The 25,383-nt window shown below is 37.1% G+C and overlaps 1 protein-coding gene and 1 non-coding gene across 2 annotated transcripts in view; one reads left to right on the top strand and one right to left on the bottom strand.

The window, feature by feature from the left end:
* PRKDC (protein kinase, DNA-activated, catalytic subunit) overlaps window positions 1-25,383 on the top strand; it is a 199,218-nt gene that overhangs the window by 31,771 nt on the left and 142,064 nt on the right. Inside the window, exons 17-25 of the mRNA XM_058275516.2 lie at window positions 851-966; window positions 1,310-1,469; window positions 2,217-2,303; window positions 3,224-3,343; window positions 3,784-3,943; window positions 20,697-20,803; window positions 22,833-22,923; window positions 23,815-23,978; window positions 24,697-24,849. Of these exons, the coding sequence (XP_058131499.1) occupies window positions 851-966; window positions 1,310-1,469; window positions 2,217-2,303; window positions 3,224-3,343; window positions 3,784-3,943; window positions 20,697-20,803; window positions 22,833-22,923; window positions 23,815-23,978; window positions 24,697-24,849 (1,158 nt within the window). The remainder of the gene's footprint in view (window positions 1-850; window positions 967-1,309; window positions 1,470-2,216; window positions 2,304-3,223; window positions 3,344-3,783; window positions 3,944-20,696; window positions 20,804-22,832; window positions 22,924-23,814; window positions 23,979-24,696; window positions 24,850-25,383) is intronic.
* TRNAG-CCC (transfer RNA glycine (anticodon CCC)) lies at window positions 2,354-2,428 on the bottom strand. The gene has a single exon. It is a non-coding gene; the product is annotated as a tRNA-Gly (tRNA).

The raw sequence follows: 25,383 nt of genomic DNA, 5'->3' as shown, positions 1-25,383 counted from the left end.
TATTGTCTTTATTACTTTTGTAACGTTCCCTTTTTTATACTGGGTGATGGGAACATGATGCATGTTTATTATTTTTTATAAAAACTTTGTATATGTCTAATATATTTCACTTAAAAAAAAACTGCTGAAAGAGACTTAGTGGAACTGTGTTATACAACAAACCTGAATTTTAGAACTCATGTCTGTGTCATGGGTTGCCTTCAAGTGGCTTCCCTCTCTTTTCTTTCTGGACCTTCTTTCAATAGATCAGGTCTCACCTCTTCTATCATTTCCCAATAAATCCATGTCTCTTATATTATCCTTTTTTTTAATCCTTTTTTATAGGTTCCAATCCAATTTCTGATTACTTGTTTAACATTTCTACTCGATCTTGATAATACAAACTTAATATGTTTAAAACTGAACTTCCCTCAATCATATTTTTCATTACTTTTTAAACTACTGTTAATTATTAAGTTCTTTCTTTTTTTCTGAGTTTGAAATCTCTAAGACATTATTAATGCTTTTTGTTTTATGAAACGCTACCTCAGGAAAGGCATAATTGCTAGCTCCTTCAAAAATAATCCTCTCTCCCTTTCACCCCTCATATTTCTGTATTTGTACCATTCTCTTATCACTTCACTTCATTGCTTCCCATGTGTCCTTATATTTAATGTTTTCTGTGAGTTCCATTATTCTTATGGCATCATTATTTTTTAAGGTTATGATCCATGCCTCTCTCACTTGCCTTCCTTCTTCATAGCACCAGACCCTGACCAGGAAATCAGTTGTTGAAGTTATTTTTACGATATACAATGTGATGGAATGGTATGATGTACAATGTTTGTTTTTGCACAATTAATTTTTTTAGGATGAAAATGAAGCTACTGATTTATGGGTAATCCCAACTTCAGATCCAGTTGCTAACTTGCATCCTGCTAAACCTCAAGATTTTTCAGCTTTCATTAACCTGGTGGAATTTTGCAGGTATTTTGTTGTTGTTCCAATTATTTGAGTGAAAATTACTAATTATTTGGCTATATTATAGTAAAAACACATGTAAATGTAAGAAATGAAAAAATAGTCAAACCCTTAAATCTGACAATTTATATGGATCTTTAAAATATATTTAAATGTACCAGCTTAGTTTTTTTTTTTTTTTTTAATCAAAAAGGTCATCAGGTGGAGAAAAAAGGAATAAAGGTGTATCTGAAAATGTTACGTGATGGAGTTGTAGGCCTATTTCAATTATGTCTCATAATTTTAAAAATTACTTGAAATATTTGTATGATAGAATTTTCTATAGTAAACATTTCATTTGTTTTTACAGAGAAATTCTTCCTGAGAAGCATGTAGAATTTTTTGAGTCATGGATATATTCATTTGCATATGAATTAATTTTGCATTCTACACGGTTGCCACTCATCAGTGGTTTCTATAAATTGCTGTCCATTGTAGTGAGAAATGCCAAAAAAATAAAATATTTTGAGGTAAGTCTTTTTTGGAGGACATTGAATATTCCTTTGATTCTTAGGTTGCATGAGCATATGTAAACGAATTATAAAATATGTAGTTATTGCATATTATAGTTTTAAAATCTAATTCTGGTATATGTATTTTTAAAAATTGATGTGACTAGCAATTGGATAACACTTTTTAAAAAGTTAACTAATTAAAATAAATAAATAAATAAAAAGTTAACAAATAACATTTTCTATAATGATTTTCCAAGCCCTTATCTGGTGATATTAGACTAGTAGGGTGCTTAAAGTGTGGTCCTAGGACCAGCATCATCAGCATTACTTGGGCATTTTTAAAAACGCTAATTATCAGGTCCTCCCCAGAAACTCTGTTACAACAAGTCCTCCCAGTGATTCTGGTGCTTAGTGGAATTTGAGAACCACTGAGTTAGCAGATGGTTCAGTCAGTCATGAGGATCCTGACTGGTTATCACAGGAAGTGCATATCTCTCTTGGCTCCTTGATGTTTTATTGGAAAATGGAAAAGGAGGGATATTGACTTAACCCATTCCCATCCACTTTCCCACCTTATACTCTGTTTCTGGCGGGCCTTGGTCTTGAAATGTTTTTGTAAACCTACTTTCCCTTTACCTCTGAATTAGACCTTGGAAGAGTGAAATTGATTCACCCCTCTGAGGACATTTTGGGAACTGCTGGGTTAGGATACAGAATTACTAATTATTGTTTGCTATACTAATTTAATATTTTATTTGACAGGGAGTTAGTCCAAAGAGTCTGAAACATGCTCCTGAGGATGCAGAAAAGTATTCTTGCTTTGCTTTATTTGCAAAGTTTGCTAAAGAGGTAAGCTTTAAATGATTTATCCAAGTGTTATCATGGGCAGTTTTTTTTTTAGGAGGTACTGGGGATTGAACCCAGGACCTCATACATGGGAAGCAGGTGCTCAACCACTGAGCTACATCTGCTCCCCAATGAGAGTTGGTTTTTTCTTTTTTCTTTTTAGGAGGTAATGGGGATTGAACCCAGGACCTTGTACACTGGAAGCACACACTCAAATGCTTGAGCTACATCCACTCCCTTCATGTGCTATTTTAAGATAAACACATATTGAAATAATCATGGTCATCATAAATGATTTAATTACTTAAAAATTGGTTTACCAAATCCATATTGGGATTAAGGTCTTAAAAAGCACCAAAGAAGATAGTCACTGTGCTTCAAGATTCCCTCAGTTTTCTTAAAATAACTTAATTGAATGATGGAAATTCAACATTAAATAGAGGGAAGTGGAATTGGCTCATCTGATTGAGCGTCTTCCTACCACATGGGAAGTCCAGGGTTCAAACCCAGGGCCTCCTTGACCCGTGTGGTGAGCTGGCCCACGCAGCGCTGATGCACGCAAGGAGTGCTGTGCCACACAGGGGTATCCCCCACGTAGTGGTACCCCATGCACACGGAGTGCGCCTGTAAGGAGAGCCGCCCCACATGAAAAAAGCGAGCCTGCCCAGGAATGGTGCCACACACACGGAGAGCTGACACAGCAAGATGGTGCAACAAAAAGAGATGCAGATTCCCCGTGCTGCTGACAAGAATGCAAGTGGACACAGAAGAACACACAGCAGATGGACACAGAGCAGACAACTTGGGTGGGGGGGAGATAAATAAATAAAAAATCTTAAAGGGGAAAATTTTTTTAAAAATTTATTTCCAAATCATAGGCCTTATTGAGGTACACAGCACTGTCTTTTTTCTTCTTGATTCAGGTATCAGTTAAAATGAAGCAGTATAAAGATGAACTTTTGGCATCCTGTTTAACCTTTATTTTGTCCCTTCCACATGACATCATTGAGCTTGACGTTAGAGCCTATGTTCCTGCATTGCAGGTAGGTGTATTATCTCGAGCACACTCCTTTCTTCGTGCAATGTTATGGTTTGCCAAACATTGAGAAATCAAGGACTTGCCATGGGAGACACAGCAGCAAATGCTTTACCATCAATTGCACCTAGTTCAAGTTCTGCCTTTACTGCTTACTAGCTTTGGGATTTGAAACACTGGGCTTGGCCTCTCTGAACTTCCTTTGCAGGTTGATGTGAACGTTAAACTTTCCATGTGTTGGAAGCCTGCAGAATAATGTCAGCTGTGTAGACTAGTGGTAATTATCCCAGTAATTAGCCTGGATACACTCACATCCTTCCAGCACTGTCTGCTTTCCATCAGTAGAAAGGCATATTAATTTCAAAAACCATCATTAATTGTACTTTCCTTTCCTTTAAATTTTAAATGCCCTGTGTTTCAATTTACCTTGTTTATATTAACATATAGATGACTTTCAAACTGGGTCTGAGCTATCCTCCTTTGGCGGAAGTAGGCCTGAATGCCCTAGAGGAATGGTCAGTTCACATCCGCAAATATGAAATTCAGCCATATTACCAAGATATTCTACCCTGCCTTGATGGTTATCTAAAAACTTCAGCCTTATCAGGTAAATTTTAAAAGAATTTTGACTTGTGTTACATTCATTAAAATAGCCATATAACTGAAGTAAAACTATTTGTACTTTTGCAGTGTATGAAATTTCAACACATTTTTAAAGTTTTTTTTTTTTTAATTTTTTATCCTCCTTCTCCCATTGTTTGTACTCAGTATCTGCTCTCTGTTTCTGTTCGTTATGTGCTCTCTGTGTCTGCTTGTCTTTTTTTTTTTTTTCAGGAGGCACCAGGAACTGAACCCGGGACCTCCCATGTGGAAGGGAGGCACTCAGTTGCTTGAGTCACATCTGCTCCCTGCTTGTTGTGTGTCTTGTTATGTCTCTTCATAGTGTCTTCTCTTTACATCATCTTGTTACAACGTCTCATTGCGTCATCTTATTGGGTCAGCTCAGTGTCTTCCTCTTCTTCTTTAGGAAGCACTGGGAACCGAACCTAGGACCTTCCATGTGGGAGGTGACACCCAATTGCTTGAGACACATCCACTCCACTTAAAGAAGTTTTAGATTATAGAAAAGTTAAATTGAAAATATAGGGTATTCCTATATACCCAACCCCTCCTCATCTCACATTTTCCCCTATTAATATCATTTTATAATTATGTAGGATATTTGTTATATTGAAGTATTACTACTAACCAAGGTCTATAGTTTACATTATGGTTTACACTTTGTACCCTACAATTTTTATAGGTTTTGAAAAAATGTATGATGGCTTGTATTTGTCTTTGCAGTATCATGCAGAACAATTCCAAAGCCCTAAAAATGCCGAATATTTCCCCTATTCTTCCTTCCCTCTCCCCTCAGAACTTCTAGTAACCACTATCTTTATATCAATGTTACAAGTTCTTCTATTACTACAGTAATAATAAGTCCACTTTGGTGCATGGCTGCATTTACCCCTTATGTTTGTTTATTTCTCAGTCTTGAGAATTTTTGAATGGTATGCCGGCTTTGCTTCAGATTGAGAGGAGGCTTAGATCTTATGGGTCAGATGGAAGGAACTGTTTTGTTTGCAGTTTGTGGGAGAAGATGGACCCGAGGGTATCGGGAATGAAAGGTAAAGAAAGACTGGGTTCAGGGGATCTGCGAGCATTGAAGCCTCAAGCTCATCAGACAAGTTTATTAATCACAGGGGCTTCTTTATATACCCCAAGCAATTGTGAGAACCAGCAACTATTCTAGCTAACTATTCCCATTACCTCATTCTAAATAACACAGTGCACAGTGGATAAGATAGTTACCAAAGCTCATAATGTTCTATTATATTATTAAAACAAATATACTCATTAATCTTGTTGCCCAGGTTACTTGAAATATCAAGTCTGGGTTCTGCTGAAATGTTATGTTTCCCAGAGAGATTAGCCACCTGCACGTACATCTCCAGGGACAGCATGACCCAGTGGTCAGAAAGTAACTTGCTTCCATGGAAACAACATGCCTTTGTTTCCCACAGCAGTTGTACATACTTTTAGGGGAAGGGGATGGGGATTGTCCATCATCATCATTTTCTTCTTCGTCCTGGGTGAGTCTGATGAACCGGAGAGTAAGAGTTGGCTGCAACTCTGCCGAGATTCAGGGCATATTAACAGACTGGAGATTTAAGACTCTGGGGCATATATTTGATGGGTATACTGCTAATTATAGATTCACATAAAAGGGGTAGAAGAAGAAGCATGTGTAGAGAAATTATAAATGAGTCTAACTTTGTTATATTGGGAAATAAGTTACCATATATTCTAAGGTAAGGTCCACTGACAGAGTGCCGATTTTATGGGGTTGTGTGTCTTGCTTATAGTGTCTGGATGTCTCTAGAGCCATCCCTGCCCCCCGCCCCCGTTTGAGGCTTTGTTTAGTGAGAACTGCCTGAGATGTGCATAATTGTAACCTCTGAAATAACCTTCCAACTCACTTTGAAATCTCTTAGCTGTAAAAACTTTCTTGTATTTAATGCTTTTCCCTTTTGGTCATGATCTTTTTCCAAATGCAACACTGGTTGCAATGCTTGGTAGTAATCCTTCGGTGCCAGGGAGGCTCATCTCTGGGAATCATGCTCCACACCAGGGAGAAGGTAGTGAATTTATTTGCCAAGTTTGGCTTAGAGGCCACAGTTGAGTAATGAGGTTTTTAGGAGGTAACTCTTTGGCAATAGTTATTATTAGGCTAAGTTTCAATTTTATAAGGATAAGATTCTTAAGTACAAGCATTAATATTGAGGGCTTGGCATATTGGTCTGTTTTCTTTTATTGGGCAGTTTAATATTTTGTTGGTTATTGTGTGGGTGTCTACACATTGAGATGTGTACATTCATATTCCATAGAGACATACCCAGCTGTACACTTTCCCACACATTCTCCCACCACCAGCACCCTGCATCAGTGACCTTCCCCTGCCCCAGTTGCCCAAAGAACACTCACACAATTGTATTCTCAAACATAGTCCTCAACCTCCTCAGAGTTCACCTGTTCCTTCCTCTAGCCCTCCACTCACCTCCATGGATAACCCAACCTTCCCTGCAACCCTGCTCACACTCAAACTCCATACCTGCAACGATACTCATATCACTCTACCACAATGACCCACAATGACCACTGGCAAACTACCTCCATCTATCTTATACATTCTGCCCGGATTGAGCATCTGCTCACCCTTTTGAGTCTGCTCAGTATCCTTAGTTCATATCAGTGAGATCATGCAGTATTTGTCGTTTAGTGACTGGCTGGCTTCACTCGGCCTAAGGTCTTCAAGATTCATCCGTGTTGTCTTGTGTCAATACTTAATTCCTTCGTATAGCTGAGTAATATTCTATTGTATGTATGTGCCCCATTTTGGTTATCCATTCATATGTTGATGGACACTTTGAACTCACATTTAAAATGTTTGATTAGTATTTTTGTGATGCCACCAATTCATTTCAATATAATTCGCATAATAGGGAATTAAATTGAGACATTAGAAATATTTTTTATTTTATTCACTTATATCTTACTAAGATTTATAAAATCATCAAGGACAAGGGCCTTATCTTTAATACCATCAAAACATTACTTCTAATGTCCTTTTTTCAACAAAATTTTGTTGAATAACTCAAACAGGGATTGAAACAACCAGAAAATGAAATTGTAATAATATATTTTGACCTAATTTCAATAGATGTTTAAAATATAATCGAAGAAGCACTAATCCTGCCAGTTAAGTATTGGGGAGGAAAATCATCATAGGAGATACAGGTTTGGGGAAAGATGCAAAGAAAAAAACCCTCTGGCCAGGCAAAGTCAAGAAAGGTAGTACCAAATAGTAGGGAAGATATACATTTTTTTTCCCCAAAGATTTATTTTTATTTATTTCTCTCCCCTTGCCCTCCCCCCCCCACCCCAGTTGTCTGTTCTCTGTGTCTATTTGCTGCGTGTTCTTCTTTGTCTGCTTCTGTTGTTGTGAGCAGCATGGGAATCTGTGTTTCTTGTTGCATCATCTTGTGTCACCTTTCCGTGTGTGCGGTGCCATTCCTGGGCAGGCTGCACTTTCTTTTGCGCTGGGCAGCACTCCTTATGGGGCGCACTTTTTGTGCATGGGACTCCCCTACGTGGGGTCACCCTGCGTGGCACGGCACTCCTTGCGCACATCAGCACTGTGTGTGGGCCGGCTCCGCATAGGTCAAGGAGACCCAAGGTTTGAACCGTGGACCTCCCATTTGGTAGACGGACGCCCTAACTACTGGGCCACGTCCGCTTCCCAAGGATTTACTTAAACCCGAATTAAATGGAACACTGTTATCAGATGAAACAAAAAGGAAGATTCAGTTAGGAGAAAAACACTGAAGTATTTATAAGAATTTAAACTTTACTGTCATTAAAGTAGAAAATCAAGTTTTAATTTGTGCTGTTTTACTTAAGTTATTATTATTAACTTGTTGGTTTGGAAACATTAAGTGAAAAATGTTATTTTCTATTCACTGCGTCTGGTTTTTGTGACATTCCCAATAAGTTATTCAGAGTTCATGAAGGAATATTTAAAATACTGGAAGTTTTTTGTGTGTAGACAGTGGTAATAATGAGTATATTTTGGAGATAAAAAATACAAAGTAGTTAATGTTTATAGCTTACTTAGTCTTTTAAAATTCACATTGTATAAGGAATGCTGTCATTCAGCAGTTCACTAAACATATATGCACTTAGTTTTAAAAGTTAATATGTCTGGTAACAAATATCTTTGTGGTGTTTTCATTTGCTTTCTTGAGTTTATTTGTTAATTAACTCATTAAAAAGATTTATATTTGTTTTAAGGGAAATTCCTGTGATTCTTTTAAGAAAAGGATTTATCTGTTGATCAATGTGTAAAAACTCTGGTTAGAACATAAACAAAGGCAGAGATTTAACAAAATTAAATAACAAAAGGAAATTCATAATCTTTTTTTTTTTTTTAAGAGACTAGTTTAATCTTCATTCTTAAACCAGATAGTACACTACAAAGCAAGAAAAGTTTATACACCCATTTCACTAATATAGATACAAAAAATCCTAAATAAAATATTAAGCTAATAGAATCCAATAGTGTATTTAAAAATGGATCAGGGTCAAGTAGGATTTTATTCAAGAACATAAAATGGTGTAACAGAAAAATCTTTTAAATAACTCACCATATCAGTGGACACACGAAGAAAACTCATTTAAAAATGCAGAGAAAATATGTGATGAAGGTCTATGACTATTTGTGATAAAGCTCACAGGAATTAAAAGGGAACATCTTCAGATTGATCAAAGCTACATCCTCAGATTGATAAAAGCTACATACAATTAAGTGTGATGGAGTAAATATCAACATTCTCTTTAAGATCCTGAACAAAACAATGAGGCTGTTTAGTATAATGTCTGAAGTCCTGGCCAAAGCAATAGACAAAAAGCAAAACAACAACCAAGAAAAGAGTGCATTGTCATTATTAGCATTTTCTACATACAATCACCTATGTAGAAAATCCAACAGAATCAACAGACTAACAAATTAGAGTTCGGTAATGTTACAAGGATATAACAGTAAGCTAGCAAAAATGAAAAACTACCCTCCACACCAGCAATAACCAACTGAACGTATAATAAGACACCATTCACAACACCAAAAGAGCCCATAAAGCATTTAGGAAATCCAAAGACAGCTTTCTGAAGAAAAGAAAAAGAACTCTATTAAATGACATAAAAGAAGACGTAATAGAAGTGACATAGCTTCTTAGTGAATAGAAGAACTTAACGTTTAAAGATGTCATTTCTCCTGAAATCAAACTAGAAATTTGATGAAATGCCAATAAAAATTGGGAGGATCTTTGAAGAACTTGAAAAGCATTTCTGTAAGATTTCTGTAGAAGAATAAAAGCCCAGGAAAAGCTAAGCCCAGTTTGAAAAAGACCAAAGAGGAGGGACTTCCCTTCCTTATTAGGACTCCCCACAAACCATCCTAGTAAAAAGCACATGCCTCTGGCCAAGAATTAGTCAGGCCAAAGGAATCAAAAAGCTGAGAACAAATGCACATGTATGAAACTATATACCTGATACAGAGTAAAAGTGGCAGCACAATCCAGAGGGAGAAAGAGCTGATTGGTAGGTAGTATTGGAAAACTGGTTCACTCTTCATTGAAATAAATCTGGATCCTTCCAAAAGTGGACTCTATAGGCTTCTTTTTTTTTCTTTTTCTTTTTCTTTTTAAATATTTATTATTATTTTTTAATTACATTAAAAAAATATATGAGGTCCCATTCAACCCCACCGCCCCCGCCCCCCACTCCCCCCACAGCAACACTCTCCCATCACCGTGATACATCCATTGCACCTGGTAAGTTCATCTCTGAGCATCACTGCACCCCATAGTCAATGGTCCACATCATAGCCCAGACTCTCTCACGTTCCATCCAGTGGGCCCTGGGGGATCTACAGTGTCCCGTAATTGTCCGTGAGGCACTATCCAGGACAACTCCACGTCCCGAAAACGCCTCCACATCTCATCTCTTCCTCCCGTTCCCCACACCCCGCAGCCCCCATGGCTACCGTTCCCACACCCATTTCACATTTCCTCTGTGGACATTGGATTGGTTGTGTCCATTGCACACCTATGTCAAGTGAGGGCTTAGATTCCACATGGGTACTGGATGCACTCTTCCCGCTTCTAGTTGTAGACACTCTAGGCTCCATGTTGTGGTGGTTGACCTTCTTCAACTCCATGTTAACTGAGTGGAGTAAGTCCAATAAGTCAAAGTGTAGGAGCTGAAGTCTGTTGAGGCTCTGGGCCTGGGTGTCATATTATCAGTCCAGAGATTCAAATCCCCTACATATATCTTAAACTCAGCACCAACTACAATTCCAATAAAGTAGCATGCAAGTCTTGTGAAAAGAGATCCCCTCTGAATCCATTTCCATCACGCAGAAACACCAGCTCCAAAGAAGGGCCATCTGTCATGGCAGTGAACCCCTTCTGCCATGACCATAGAACCCGTGGGTCTCTTTATCCCTCAAAAGAACCAATACCTGGGGTTGTATCTACCTTATCTGTCTCTTAGACTCTGTTCAGTTGTACATAGGGGTATTCCTTCTGACAACCTCCAGACTCTTTTTTAGAGACTCACAGCCTTATAATCTCATTTCTCCTTTCCATTTCCCCCTTACATTAGGTCAAACCGCTTCCCGAAGTCATGTTATTATATGTAGACAGGTATATTCTGCTGTTCCGCATTGAATCTTTAATTCAAGGTCATTTTCTAGTTGCTTCTTCAGCTGGTATGTGGTAGTGATCCCTCGGTGCCAGGGAGGCTCATCCCCGGGTGTCGTGTCCCACGCTGGGGGGAATGCATCACATCTACACGCTGAGTTTGGCTGTGAGAGTGGCCACATTTGAGTAACATGAAGGCTGTCAGGAGGAAACCCCGAGGCACAATGCTACTCTAGGCCTTGTTCTTATTGCAGGTGCATAGGCTCAAAAGTGTAGCCGTTAGTATCAAGAGCCCACTGTTGGGCCCTCCTTCCTTCCTGGTTCTTGCCGTTGCACCTGGAGGATTGCCGCTGCTCTCCCAGGGCCCACAACAGTGACCCCCCAGCCAGGAGCCCAGTACCCCCCCAGCTGTTGTTTTTAATTGTTTCCACTATGAGTATATATAGACATTACCATATACCCTGGGCATATGCCCTGTATAACTCCCTGTCAACCATATATATCCTGTCAATAACATCCCATATCAGTATTCCTCCGCTGCCATTGTTGAACCACTCTGTGATCCAAAACTTCCCGTAAAGTGAATCCCAACATAATGTCAGCTTCAGAGGAGTCTTAGATCACCAAAATTCATATATACAACATACAGTATTTCCCCAGATCCACCATAAAACCTTTTCCCTTCCACAGCAATAATCTTTTAACTTATTCATATCATATTTCCTGAAACTGATGTACAGATTCCGAAACTATAGTTTTCAAACAAGGTAACATTTGTGCTTACTTTGTGGTCCATACTTTAGGTTGTACAGTTTTCTAAATTTTTTAGTTATCCTATATTTTGTCTTATGGTTTTCATTATTAGTCTGTCGTCCCCTATATGTTTTTGGTGTAATATTAGCTGTTTTATATTCATCCTCGTGTACTCTCACATAACTCCTCTTTTGCCCCCTTATTTACCTTTGTTCTATCCATTGCACGTCCATTTTCCCCTCCCCTTAGGGCCCACAACGCCTGCCAATCTAATGCCCTGGGAGCCGTCCTTTCTCACGAGAGATACAGTTCTCTCTATTCGACGGCATTAGTCTTCCCCAGGATATGGGTCCACCCCACCCAATGGTAGAACCCACCTTGGCAAAATGAGCCTTCAGCTATTCCCTCCGGAGTCCGTCCCGCATCAGACCATACCCCCTGAGCATCCTAACCAGGTGACCCTCGTATTTATACTTTGATACGTTTTACTCAACATTTAGTTCTCAACGAACTTCTGGCACTCTCCCATGTTTGTATGTTGCCCCTCCCTCCCACCTATTTCTTGGACCATATTACCCCTCTTCCCATCCCCAGCCCCCCTCAAGCCCAGAAAACCCCACCCGAAGGTAACCCCTTGCCCCCATTTTGTCCCTTCTTTGTGCTCATACTTACCCCCAGCTCATCACAGATTCCACCCCTACAGACATTAACTCACATCCTTCCTCCACCCCCCGATTTCCAGTAAGCCACTTTTCCAGACTCTAGCTCTCTGAGGCAGTTAACTTATTTCATATCATTGAGGTCATATAGTATTTGTCCTTCAATGCCTGGGTTGCTTCACTTAACATAAGATTCTCAAGGTTCATCCATGTTATCACATGCGATTGTAGTGTATTGGTTCTTACAGCTGAGTAGTATTCCATTGTGTGTATATACCACATTTTATTGATCCACTCATCTGTTGATGGACTTTTGGATTGATTCCAACTTTTGGCGATGGTGAACAATGCTGCTATGAACATTGGTGTACATATATCGGTTTGTGTCCTTGTTTTCAGATCTGATGGGTATATACCCAGCAGTGGTATTGCTGGGTCATATGGCAAATCTATGGATAATTTTTTGAGAAACTGCCAAACTGTCCTCCAGAATGGTTGGATCCTTCTGCATTCCCACCAGCAATGGATGAGTGTTCCCCTTTCTTCACATCCTCTCCAGCATTTGTATTCTACTGTTTTTTTCATGGCTGCCAATCTTATGGGAGTAAGATGGTATCTCATTGTAGTTTTGATTTGCATTTCCCTGATAGCTAGGGATTTGGAGCATTTTTTCATGTGCTTTTTAGCCATTTGTATTTCTTCTTTGGAGAAGTGTCTGTTTAAATCTTTTTCCCATTTTTTAAATGGGTTGTTTATCTTTTTGTTTTCGAGATCTATGAGTTCTTTATATATGCAAGTTATAAGTCTCTTATCAGATATATGGTTGCCAAATATTTTCTCCCATTGTGTGGGTTCCCTTTTTACTTTCTTGACAAACTCCTTTGAGGTGCAGAAGGCTTTAATTTTGAGGTAGTCCCATTTATCTATTTGTTCTTTTGCTGCTCGTGCTTTTGGTGTGATATTCATGAAGCCATTTCCTATTACAAGGTCCTGTAGATGTTTCCCTACATTGCTTTCTAAGGTCTTTATCGTCTTGGCTCTTATATTTAGGTCTTTGATCCATCTAGAGTTGATCTTTGTATAAGGTGTGAGATGGTAATCCTCTTTCATTCTTCTACATATGGCTATCCAGTTCTCCAGGCACCATTTGTTGAATAGGCCATTCTCTCCCAGTTGAGAGGGTTTGGTGGCTTTATCGAATATTATATGGCTATATACATGAGGTTCTATATCTGAACTTTCAATTCGATTCCATTGGTCTGTGTGTCTCTCCTTATGCCAGTACCATGCTGTTTTCACTACTGTAGCTTTGTAGTATGTTTTGAAGTCAGGAAGTGTGATTCCTCCTATTTCGTTTTTCTTTTTCAATATGTCTTTGGCTATTCGGGGCCTCTTTTTATTCCAAATAAATTTCATAGTTAGTTTTTCTAGTTCCTTAAAGAAGGCTGTGTTGATTTTTATTGGGATTGCATTGAATGTGTAGATCAGTTTTGGTAGGATAGACATCTTAATAATATTCAGTCTTCCTATCCATGAACAGGGAATATTCTTCCATTTATTTAGGTCTTCTTTGATTTCCTTGAACAATCTTGTATAGTTCTCAATGTATAAGTTTTTTACCTCTTTAGTTAAATTTATTCCTAAGTATTTGATTTTTTTATTTACTATTGTGAATGGTATTTGTTTCTTGATTTCCTCCTGATCTTGCTCATTATTGGTGTATAGAAATGCTACTGATTTTTGCACATTGATCTTATAACCTGCGACTTTGCTAAACTCATTTATGAGTTCTAGGAGCTTTGTTGAAGATCTCTCAGGGTTTTCTATATATAGGATCATGTCATCTGCAAATAATGAAATTTTGACTTCTTCCCTTCCAATTTGAATGCCTTTTATATCTGGTTCTTGTCTCAGTGCTCGAGCCAGTACTTCCAAGACAATGTTAAATAGGAGCGGAGACAATGGGCATCCTTGTCTTGTTCCTGATTTTAGAGGGAAGGATTTCAGGACTTCGCCATTGTAAACAATGTTGGCTTTAGGTTTTTCATATATACTCTTTATCATGTTCAAAAAGTTTCCTTGTATTCTGATCTTTTGGAGTGTTTTTATCAGGAAGGGGTGCTGTATTTTGTCAAATGCCTTTTCTGCATCTATAGATATAATCATGTGGTTTTTTTTCTCTCAATCTGTTTATATGGTGTATTACATTGATTGATTTTCTTATGTTGAACCATCCTTGCATACCTGGGATAAATCCCACTTGGTCATGGTGTATAATTCGTTTAATGTGTTGTTGAATACGATTAGCAAGTATTTTGTTAAGTATTTTTGCGTCTAGATTCATTAGAGAAATTGGTCTGTAATTTTCCTTTCTTGTGGTGTCTTTGTTTGGCTTTGGTACTAGGGTAATGTTGGCATCATAGAAGGAATTAGGCAGTGTTCCTTCTGTTTCGATTTTTTGGAATAGTTTCAACAGGATTGGTGTTCTTTCTGGAATGTTTTGTAGAATTCACCTGTGAAGCCATCTGGCCCTGGGCTCTTCTTAGTTGGGAGATTTTTAATGACTGATTCTATCTCTTTGCTTGTGATTGGTTTGTTAAGATCATCAATTTCTTCTTTCGTCAGTATGGGCTGCTTATGTATTTCTAGGAATTTGTCCATTTCCTCTAAATTGTCATTTTTGTTGGAATATAGTTTTTCAAAGTATCCTCTTATGATAGTCTTTATTTCTGTGGGGTCAGTGGTGATATCACCTTTCTCATTTCTTATTTTGTGTATTCGCATCTTTTCTCTTTTTTTCTTTGTTAGTCTCGTTAAAGGTTTGTCAATTTTGTTGATCTTCTCAAAAAACCAGCTCTTGGTCTTGTTTATTTTTTCAAGTGCTTTCTTATTTTCTATTTCATTTAGTTCTGCTCTTATCTTTGTTATTTCCTTCCTTCTTCTTCCTGTTGGGTTACTTTGTTGTTGTTTTTCTAATTCCTTCAAATGTGCAGTTAATTCTTCAATTTCTGCTCTTTCTTCTTTTTTGATATATGAATTTATGGCTATAAATTTCCCTCTCAGTACCGCTTTTGCTGCATCCCATAAATTTTGGTATGTTGTGTTATCATTATCATTTGTTTCAAGGTAGTCATTGATTTCTTTTGAGATTTCCTCTTTGACCCACTGTTTTTCTAAGAGTGTGCTGTTTAATTTCCAAATTGTCGTGTGAAGTCTGGGTCTCTGTCCCTTGCAAATTTCCAGCTTGACTCCACTGTGGTCAGAGATATTGTTTTGTATGATTTCGATCTTTCTGAATTCATTAAGCCTTTCTTTGTGGCCTAGCATATGGTCAGTCTTGGAGAATGTTCCATGTGTGCTTGAGAAAAATGTATATCCTGTGTGTTTGGGTGTAATGATCTATATATGTCTATTAGATCCAGCTCTTCTAATATACTGTTTAAATGTTTTGTTTCTTTAGTGATTCTCTTTTGAGATGTTCTGTCCAGAGTTGATAGTGGTGTATTAAAATCCCCCACTATAATTGTAGATGCATCTATTCTTTCACTTAGTTTTTCCAGCGTTTGCCTCACATATTTAGAGGCGCCCTTGTTAGGAGCATAAATATTTATGATTGTTCGATCTTCTTGACAAATTGTCCCTTTCACTAAAATATAGTATCCTTCTTTGTCTCTCACAATTGTTTCGCATTTAAAGTCTATTTTGTCTGATATTAATATAGCTACTCCTGCCTTTTTTTTGTTGTTGTTTGCTTGTATGATTGTTTTCCAGCCATTCACTTTCAACCTCCATGAGTCTCTGGGTCTAAGATGTGTCTCTTGTAGGCAGCATATAGATGGGTCGTATTTCCTTATCCAGTGTCCCAGTCTGAATCTTTTGATAGGTGAGTTTAATCCGTTGACATTCAGTGTTATTACGTTTAGAGAGTTATTTATGGTAGCCATATTTTGGTTGGATTTGTGTTTGTTATATTTTGTTTGCATTATTTTATTTTCCCCTTCTATTTTTGTCTTTCTTGTTGCTTTTACACTCTCCTCCATCTCTGACTGTCCTGTTTTTTCCTTTCTTCCTGCAGAATTCCCTTAAGAATTTCTTGAAGGGGAGGTTTCTTGTTGATAAACTCTTTCAGTTTCTGTTTATCTGTGAATATTTTGAACTCTCCATCATTTTTGAATGCTAGTTTAGCTGGATAGAGTATTCTTGGTTGGAGATTTTTTTCCTTTAGTACCTTGACTATATCATACCACTGCCTTCTTGCCTCCATCGTTTCAGATGAGAAATCAGCACTTAATCTTATGGAGTTTCCCTTGTATGTGATGGTTTTCTTTTCTCTTGCTGCTTTTAGAATTTTTTCTTTGTCTTGAGCATTGGATAATTTGACAAGTATATGTCTTGGGGTGGGCCTGTTGGGGTTTATGACCAGTGGAGTGCGCTGTGCTTCTTGGATATGTACATCTGTCTCTTTCAGTAGATTTGGGAAGTTTTCATTCATTATTTCCTGCATCACTCCTTCTGACCCCTTTCCCTTCTCTTCTCCTTCTGGAATGCCTATAATACGTATGTTTGAGCGTTTTGCTTTATCATTCAGGTCCCTAAGTCCTATCTGGATTTTTTCTACCTTTTTATTGACCACTTCTACTATCTGTTTGATTTCCAATGCACTGTCTTCCACATCACTAATTCTCTGCTCTGCCTCTTCTAGTCTGCTGATATTTGCTGCAAGTGTATTTTTGATTTCTTGAATTGTGGTGTTCATTTCCATCATATCTGTTATTTTTTTGCGCATGTCTGCAATTTCCCCTCCAAGTGTTGTCTTCACGCTGTTAACCTCTTTCATTACTTCATCAAATTTGTCGGTGATAAATGTTCTGAGATCTTTCATTGCTTGGGCGAAGTCCTGCCCCCCTTCCTGATTTTCAGTTTGTTGATTGGATTCAGCCATGTTTTCCTGATTACTGGTTTGGTTTGTAGATTTTTGTTGCTGTCTTGTCAACATTTTTTCTTGACGGGTTTAATCAGTTCCTTAGCTTCTTTGTCTAGTCTTGGAGATTAATTAGCTGTTGTTTTTGCGTAAGTGTTATATCTTCTCTTTGTCACTTTGTTCTTCTTATTCCAATTTCTTATTGCTAGTTAAGCTCACTTTAAAGGAAAGTATTAGTGCTGGGGAAAGTCAATTGTGTAAGGAAGGAAAAAGTGTGAAGTAGTATTGGTGATATATGTTTACAAAGCAACAATATGAGTTCTGGGAGGATGGAGGTTAGATCATGTAAATTGTGTAGAGTTATAGTAGTAGGAAAGTACCTATAATGAGGTAGACGACTGAATATGGGAGGAATGTGGTACATACTAAGAGGCTATTGTTTTCGTGAGAGAGGGAAAGAGAAAAGAAAGGTAATAGTTTCAGGGACGAATACCAGATGGAAAACTAAACAAAGGTATTAGAAATTAAGAGTTAGACACTTTGTGGATCAAAGAAAGGGAGATGGAATATAGGAGAGATAGCAGATGGTGGAGGATATCAAGTTGTAGGGGAAAGGGGATAGTGTAGATAGGCTAAATCTATTCACAGAGAAATGAGGCAGTGGAGGGTGAGGAAACCCAGCAAATGTGAGGTATTTCCTGTAGGACCTATTGTATTGTTAAGGTAAAATAGTATAAGAAGAATATTGGGGACAAGAAAGAGAGGATTGAAAAAAAAAAAAAAGAACAACAAGAAACAACAAAAAATAAAAAATAAAAAAATAATAAAAAAAAACAAACAAAAACCAAAGAACAGAAACCCCGCCGCCAGGCTCGGCTGGGCTCAGTTGGGCCCCGGTCCCCCGCCCGCCGCCCGCCGCGGCTTAGCCAGGCTCAACCGGACTCGGCTTCCCCGCCCACCTCCTGCCGCCGCGGTGCAGCGCGGCTCGGCTCTCCCGCCCACCGTGGCACGGCTAGGCTTGGCTGGGCTTGTCTCCTTCGCCCGCCGCCCGCCGCGGCACAGCGCGGCTCGGCTCTCCCGCCCGCCACCCGCCGCGGTGCTAGCTGCCTCGGCTCCGCCTACCCAAGGAGGGAGTCCTCCACACGTAGCTGGGATCTCCGTGTATATTTCACAGATGGATCCTCTCTGTTACCTTCCCTCCAAATCGATGTCCAGACACCTCCGGACCAGGAAAAATCCGGAAACAGCCGGTCCCAAAGAGTCTCCGACGCCTCCCAGCCGAAGGAAATTCATAATCTTATCATTCAAAGACAACCACTATTTTTAGTGCCTTTTTATTTTGATATATCAAACTTCCAGAATAGTTGTATAATTGTTATATGTGCTGGAGGTGCAGTTAATGTTGGGGTTTAAGATATATTTAGGGGATTTGAATGTCTGGACTGACAATGTGATAGCCAGGTCCTGAGCCTCAACAGACTCCAGCACCTACAATCTGATCTATTGGACTTACCACACTCAGCTAAGATGGAGTTGAAGAAGGACAACCACCACACCATGGAGCCTAGAGTGATTACAACTGAAAATGGGAGGATTGCATCCAGCATCCATGTGGAATCTGAGCCTCCTCTTGACATAGAGGTGCAATGGACACAACCAATCCAATGTCCACATAGAAGAGGTGGCATTGGATTGGGAAAAGTGGACATGGGGGACGATGGGTATGGGGAAAGGCAGGAAGAGATGAGAGGTGGAGGCGTCTTTGGGACATGGAGCTGCCCTGGATGGTGCTTCAGAGGTAATCACCGGACATTGTAAATCCTCACAGGGCCCACTGGATGGAATGGAGGAGAGTATGGGCCATGATGTGAACCATTGTCTATGAGGCGCAGAGGTGCCCAAAGATGTACTTACCAAATCCAATGGATGTGTCATGATGATGGGAACGAGTGTTATTGGGGGGGGAGAGGGGGAGTTGGGGGGTGGGGTTGAATGGGACCTCACATATATATTTTTAATGCAATATTATTACAAAGTCAATTAAAAAAAAATGATTTAACCATAAAAAAAAAAAAACAATTGTTATATGTTCTTATTGAATTGACCCCTTTATCAGTACATAATGGCCTTCTTCCCACCCTCCCGCCCCACCCCGTGACAGTTTTTGAATTAAAGTGTATTTTATCTGATACTAGTATAGCTACCTACCCCAGCTGTCTTTTGGTTACTATTTGCATTGTTTATATATTTTTCCATCCTTTCACTGTCAACCTATTTGTGTTGTTGAATTTAAGGTCTCTTGTAAATAGAATACATTTGTGTCATGCTTTTTTATCCATTCTGCCAGTCTGCCTTTTGCATGGAAAGAGTAATCCATTTACATTTAAAATAACTACTGACAATGCAAGACTTTTCTTCTGCCGTTTTGCTATTTGTTTTATAAGTCTTATACCTTTTTTGTCCCTTAATTCTTTGGTTAAAGTCTACTTTCATATTTATCTCACTTTTTATATTGTACTGTTTTGAGTCTCTGCCCATTTCTTTCTGTATATCTTTTTCATACATGTTCTTTGTGTTTACCGTGGGTCTTAAAGTCCTAAATCTGTAACAATCATGGTTGCTTTGATACCAACTTAACTTCAATAGCATTCCTGTAGTTCTTCCATCTCCCCACCTTTTTGTTATATTTGTTACAAATTATATATTTATACTTTGTATGTCTGAAACCATAGAATTACCCTTACTTTTTGTGCATTTGCATTTTAGAACCTGAAAGAAGTTAAAGGTAGAGTTACATACCAAAAAAAATAGAATATAATAGTACTGACATTTATAATTACCCTTGTGGTTACCTTTATCACTGGTCTTTTTATTTCTTTATGCTGCTTTGAACACTGTCTAGTGTCCTTTCCTTTCAGTTTGAAGAACTCCTTTTTGTGTTGCTTGTAAGGCAGGCCTAGTGATGACGAATTCACTCAGCGTTTATCTGGGAATGTCTTGCCTTCATTTTTGAAAGACAGCCCCACTGAATATGAAATTTCTTTTGAAAGATAGTCCCACTGGATATAAAATTCCTGCCTTCTTGCCTCCATGGTTTCTGATGAGAAATTGGCACATAATTTTAATGTGACTCCCTCGTATATAGCCCATTGCTTTTCCCTTACAGCTTCCTGAATCAGTTACACTATGATATTTGTAAAATGGTGATTTTATAACCCTGGCCTTCCTTTTATTATGCCGTAGGAAATAGCTTTCCCTCATCCTCTATTATTATATTACTGTGGATTCTCATTTTTTCAATGAGTATTCTCTTTTACCCTTACTGTTTATTTTGATGCTCATATTGTCCCAGATTCTGCCTGTTGAAGCTAATTCAAGCTGGCTCCTTTATAAGTCCCCATTATCTTTGAATACTTCCTTATTTTCTAGAATCTCCAAATGACTTGGGCTCTTGCAAGTATGTCTGCCTGAGCCATAGAATCATCTTTTTCTCCATGAAGCTATGCTCTTTTTAGTAGGAAAAAAAAAAACAGGGCAACCACTGTTAATATTTTTGGTTTAGAAATCTTAATTTTTAAATTGTAATTAAAAGTAGGATTTAATATGTCCACCTGGCAATATAGGATGTTCTCCTTAATATTTGTCAAGTAAATGAATGAATACTATTTAAAATTGGTTTGTTTTTTGTTTGTTTGTTTGTTTGTTTTTTGTTTTACTGTTGATTAGATGAGACCAAGAGTAACTGGGAAGTGTCAGCACTTTCTCGGGCTGCCCAGAAAGGATTTAATAAAGTTGTGTTAAAGCATCTGAAAAAGAGAAAGAACATTTCATCTGTAAGAAATCCCTTGTATTTTTTTTACCTTAAGCAATGCAAAGATCAGATTCTAACTCTTTTGAAAGTTAAGTAAAAATTTTTATTTCAAATATTATTTTCATATATAAATTAGGGAACAATAAAGAAATAATTTCACTATATTTTTAGCATAAAGTAACCTGTATTAACTCTGGTTTATTGTCTTATTTTTGTTTTCCTATTTGTCTCCTCCCCAGATCAGTTTAGTAAATAGTAAGTAGAAAGGTTCATATTCAGTAAGCAAGTCAGAATACCGATATCGTGGATGTGCATGATTGATGTTTATTACAGCATTTTCTTAATTTTAATTCATGATACGTTTTTGTTGTTCTTGATAATTTCTTGAGAATATATTCTGTTGTAACATAAATGGAGAAAATCGACGTAGTATAGTAAAAGGGCTCTATTATAGGTTTGAAGTAAAAATTAGAATTTGAGGAACTTGTCTAGACTTGATAATTTAAACCCAATAGTAAATTCTTCCCATCTCATTATTTTTGGCAGCTCTTGGTCGAGAGACTTGAATGGAACTAGAGATGTCTGTCTAAATTTTTAAATAATTTTATCACATATAAACAAAACAAGTTAGAGTTACTTGAGCATCTCTTAAGTTTTACAAATAAAATTTGTTTGCGGATCCATAATCCCTATCACTTAGGACAGTGGTTTTCAAAGGGTGGACCCCTAGGCATCCAGGGCTAGACTGTCAAGCTCTGTTTACTCAGTTGACCTTTGTACTAATGGTGTAACGATGGCTAGCAATGTTGGTTCCTTAGCATTTTATTTAATCTCAACCCTGAGTATACATCTTTTGAATAAAAATGTGTAATGAAAGGGAAAGTATGCATGAAATATATTAAATGCATGTTTCAGTTGACAATAGCCCCAAAGAAAAGTGCTTGTGAGTGGTGAGCTGAATTTCCATTGAATACATTTTTACTTGAAAGAAAACTGACTGACCAACTATGGTCATTCAGACTGGGGTATTTGGCAGATATTTTCTCTAAAAGATACAGAGACAGTCACTTCAGTGAAAACGTCCAATAGTATTTGTTGCCAGTGATAAAATTCAAGCTTTTGATCAAAAATTCCAGTTTTAAAAAACTTGTTACCATCATCATGAGCTTGATAATTTCTCAGTACTTAAAAATTTTTCTGATGAGATTATTAATGATGTTAACAAATGCGATTTATAGAATATATAATGAAATGCATCAACATTTGGATAATCTGCTTAACCCAAGAAACTGATATTTTCAGATGGGTAAAAACAGCGATTCAAAGTACAGATAGATCAATGAATTTTAATGTAGTAGAGTATGTAAAATTCATTGACATGGTGTCACTTTTTCATTGTAACTAACCTGTAAGATACTACCACTTGTTGAGTTAGGTGTAGTATCAAAGAAGAATAACCACAATTATCTCAAAATATTCTTAAAATTTTCCTCCCTTTTCCAGTTATATTTCTGTTAAAGGCCGAAACAGCATATCATAATAGCTGTCTTCTAGTTAGCCAAACAAGGAAGAAATTTGCACAGATGTGAAAAGGTGCCAATTTTTTTTTTGTTTGCCTTGGAAAATATAGTTATTTTTCCTAAAAATGTCATTTTAAAAAAAACCTGTAATGGACTTATTTTCAAATAAACTAATAGCTATTTTAATAATTTCTAAGTTTTAATTTCTAATATTATAAATATGGCTTATATTTTTTAAAAAAACTCTTTGGCAGTCCTCAATTTTTTTTAAGAGTATGAAGGGACCCTGTTAAAAAATTTGGAAACTGCTACCTAGGAAATGCACAGCTAATTGCAAAATTGGAAGAGATGTGATTTCTTTCATGGATTCGCAATAATATTAACAGCCCTACTAGGTAGGATACAGTTAACCATTGGCAGACATTAACAACAGAAAGTGTAAAGTATGATAAAATAGTTTTTCTTTCTTCAGAATTCTCTTTAATTTTTAACCCACTTTTATCATATGTATGCAATTGCTGAAATTTGCAGAGTGAAACATTATCCTTAGAAGCAATAAGAATTAGAGTTGTACAAATGCTTGGATCTCTGGGAGGACAAATAAACAGAAATCTTGTAACAGGTAAACATTTCTTTAAAATAAATTAGTTTCTATAGATATTTTTGTTCTTTAATTTGGATATATACAGACGTTCTGGTATTTACTCCTATATGTATTTTCAAATAAAATTATAAAGAATAATTTAATGAAATTATTTGTCCCATACAATCTCAGTAATTCAGTATATTAGCAGAGAAAATGTTTTATAGTTTGAGTCTCTTAGCAAAGTTTTCTATTTTGAAATGAAATCTAATATACTCTTTTCTGTATTAAATATTTAGTCAGTGGAATTGAAAGTTAATCTACCTTTCTAAACCTGATATTCTTGATATCTGGGTATTTTTTTGATTGCTTGATGGGAATGAATGTTTTTTTTACTTTTGAAATTTGATATTAAATATATTAATGACTTTGATTAATTAGGACAAGGGAGGCTATATTGAGAAAATTAATTTTTAAAAAGGAAATTTTTGATGAATATTTTGCTCATTTATCATTTTTCGACAAAAAACTCTACATGAACTTGGAAATTAAACCTTTCAGACTGTTAGACTTGTTTGAAATAATTTTACTTTAAATTAAATTCACTGATAGTATATCATTGATTTCTGATGTTGTAATTGCGTGTCTGAAGCAAAAACAAAACAAAGGAAACATAATAAAGTTCTCAGCTTAATAAAGTAAAGCAGTCTGATTTAACTAATGAAACATAGAACAATTGGTATTAGAAAGATTTTAAATGGTAAAGCACTTTTTTTTAATAGTAATATCCAACTCATAGGGCTTTTCTTTTTTTTTATTTTAAGATTTATTTTATTTATTCCCCCCCCCCCCGCCATTACCCCTGTTTTCTGCTCTCCGTGTCCATTCACTGTTGTTCTTCTGAAAACACTCTTCTTGAATCTTTAACAGCTGCATCCTCAGATGAAATGATGAAGAAATGTGTGGCATGGGACAGAGAAAAAAGACTCACTTTTGCAGTACCGTTTGTAGAAATGAAGCCTGTCATTTATCTGGATGTGTTCTTGCCTCGGGTCACAGAATTAGCTCTTTCAGCTAGTGACAGACAAACTAAAGTACTTCTGTTTTTCATTTCACTCATTAGTTAAGATCTACTGCTTTTAAAACGTATTTGTTAGGAAATAGATAATCCATTTCAGGCATTCCAATATCATTAGTTTTGTATTTTCTGTAATATAGTAATTACAAAGCTGCCTTACTTGCTTATCAGAAGTATGTGTTATTGAAAAATGAAAGTTGAACATAAATCATCTTAACAGATAATCTGGTAAAGCATTACTGAATCAACAACTTTTCGTAATAGAAAATATAATGGCAAAGGGCATTCAAAAGTGATTTTCACTCTGCACTCTGCAACCTCAACCTGGGAGATTAGAAACAGATAATCTCAATTCTTTATATTAATTTTTAAATTTCCAAAGTACTTCAAAAACATATTTACCAATCGTGATAGTTGAAAATGTGCTAACAAATGAAGTGTAATTTTCTTTAGCAAGTTTATATTGTTCTGTAATTTGTCTCTACTGAAATACATGTCTTATGAATATTTCAAACATCTAAAGCTATAAATTTTAACTCCTAACTCGTCGATAAAGATCAAAATGAATAGAAACATTAATTTTATACAACAAAAAGGGCTACTTCTAGTAAATTTATATTTGGCTACATTATCGTTATCTGCTATAAAAATTTTTTTTTAACTTTTTAAGGGGCCAAATATTCTTCTTAGAAACATGGTAACGTAAACTTTCTTAAACTCCTTGGCTATTTTAGGTTGCAGCTTGTGAACTTTTACACAGCATGGTTATGTTTATGTTGGGAAAAGCCACTCAGATGCCTGAAAGTAATCAGGGTGTCCCACCCATGTATCAGCTCTATAAGCGAACTTTTCCTGTGCTGCTTCGTCTTGCATGTGATGTAGATCAGGTAAGTGAATGAGTTTTAAATCTGCAACATTTTAAAAACTTGGGAAAAAAAGTTCAGTGTACTTCAGTGCTTATCAAACTTCGCTGCAGACTGAAATTATCTGTAGATCTTTAAAGAGAGAGTGACCCCTGGCTGCCACTCCCAGATACTCTGATCTAAATGGTCTACACTCTGAGCTGGGGAAGAGGATTTCTAAAAGCTCCCCTGGTAAGTGTGAATGTGCAGCAGTTTGGAAATCTCTCTTGTAGTAAACAGTCACTGAGAATGTAGGTGTCTAAAGGTAAGTTGGATATTGCCCCTCTCTTGTAGGGGCTCACAATCTTTAGAGCCCTGAAGAAGAGATAAGTCACCATGTATAGTAGCAATGATAGAGATCAGAGATGCTGATATGTGATAACTTTATGGACAAATCCTTTACTGCTGCCATGAAGCAGGAAAAGATAGAAATTTCACTTCATTTTATGAAGCTAGCAACCCCTGATATCATGGCACACACATACAAAAGAAATGTAAACGTAGCTTGCTGATAAGTAT

This window comes from Dasypus novemcinctus, chromosome 14 (assembly GCF_030445035.2).
Source record: "Dasypus novemcinctus isolate mDasNov1 chromosome 14, mDasNov1.1.hap2, whole genome shotgun sequence".
NCBI lineage: Eukaryota > Metazoa > Chordata > Mammalia > Cingulata > Dasypodidae > Dasypus > Dasypus novemcinctus.
The sequence above is the reverse complement of the archived record's forward strand: the minus strand, read 5'-3'. Positions and strand labels throughout refer to the sequence as shown.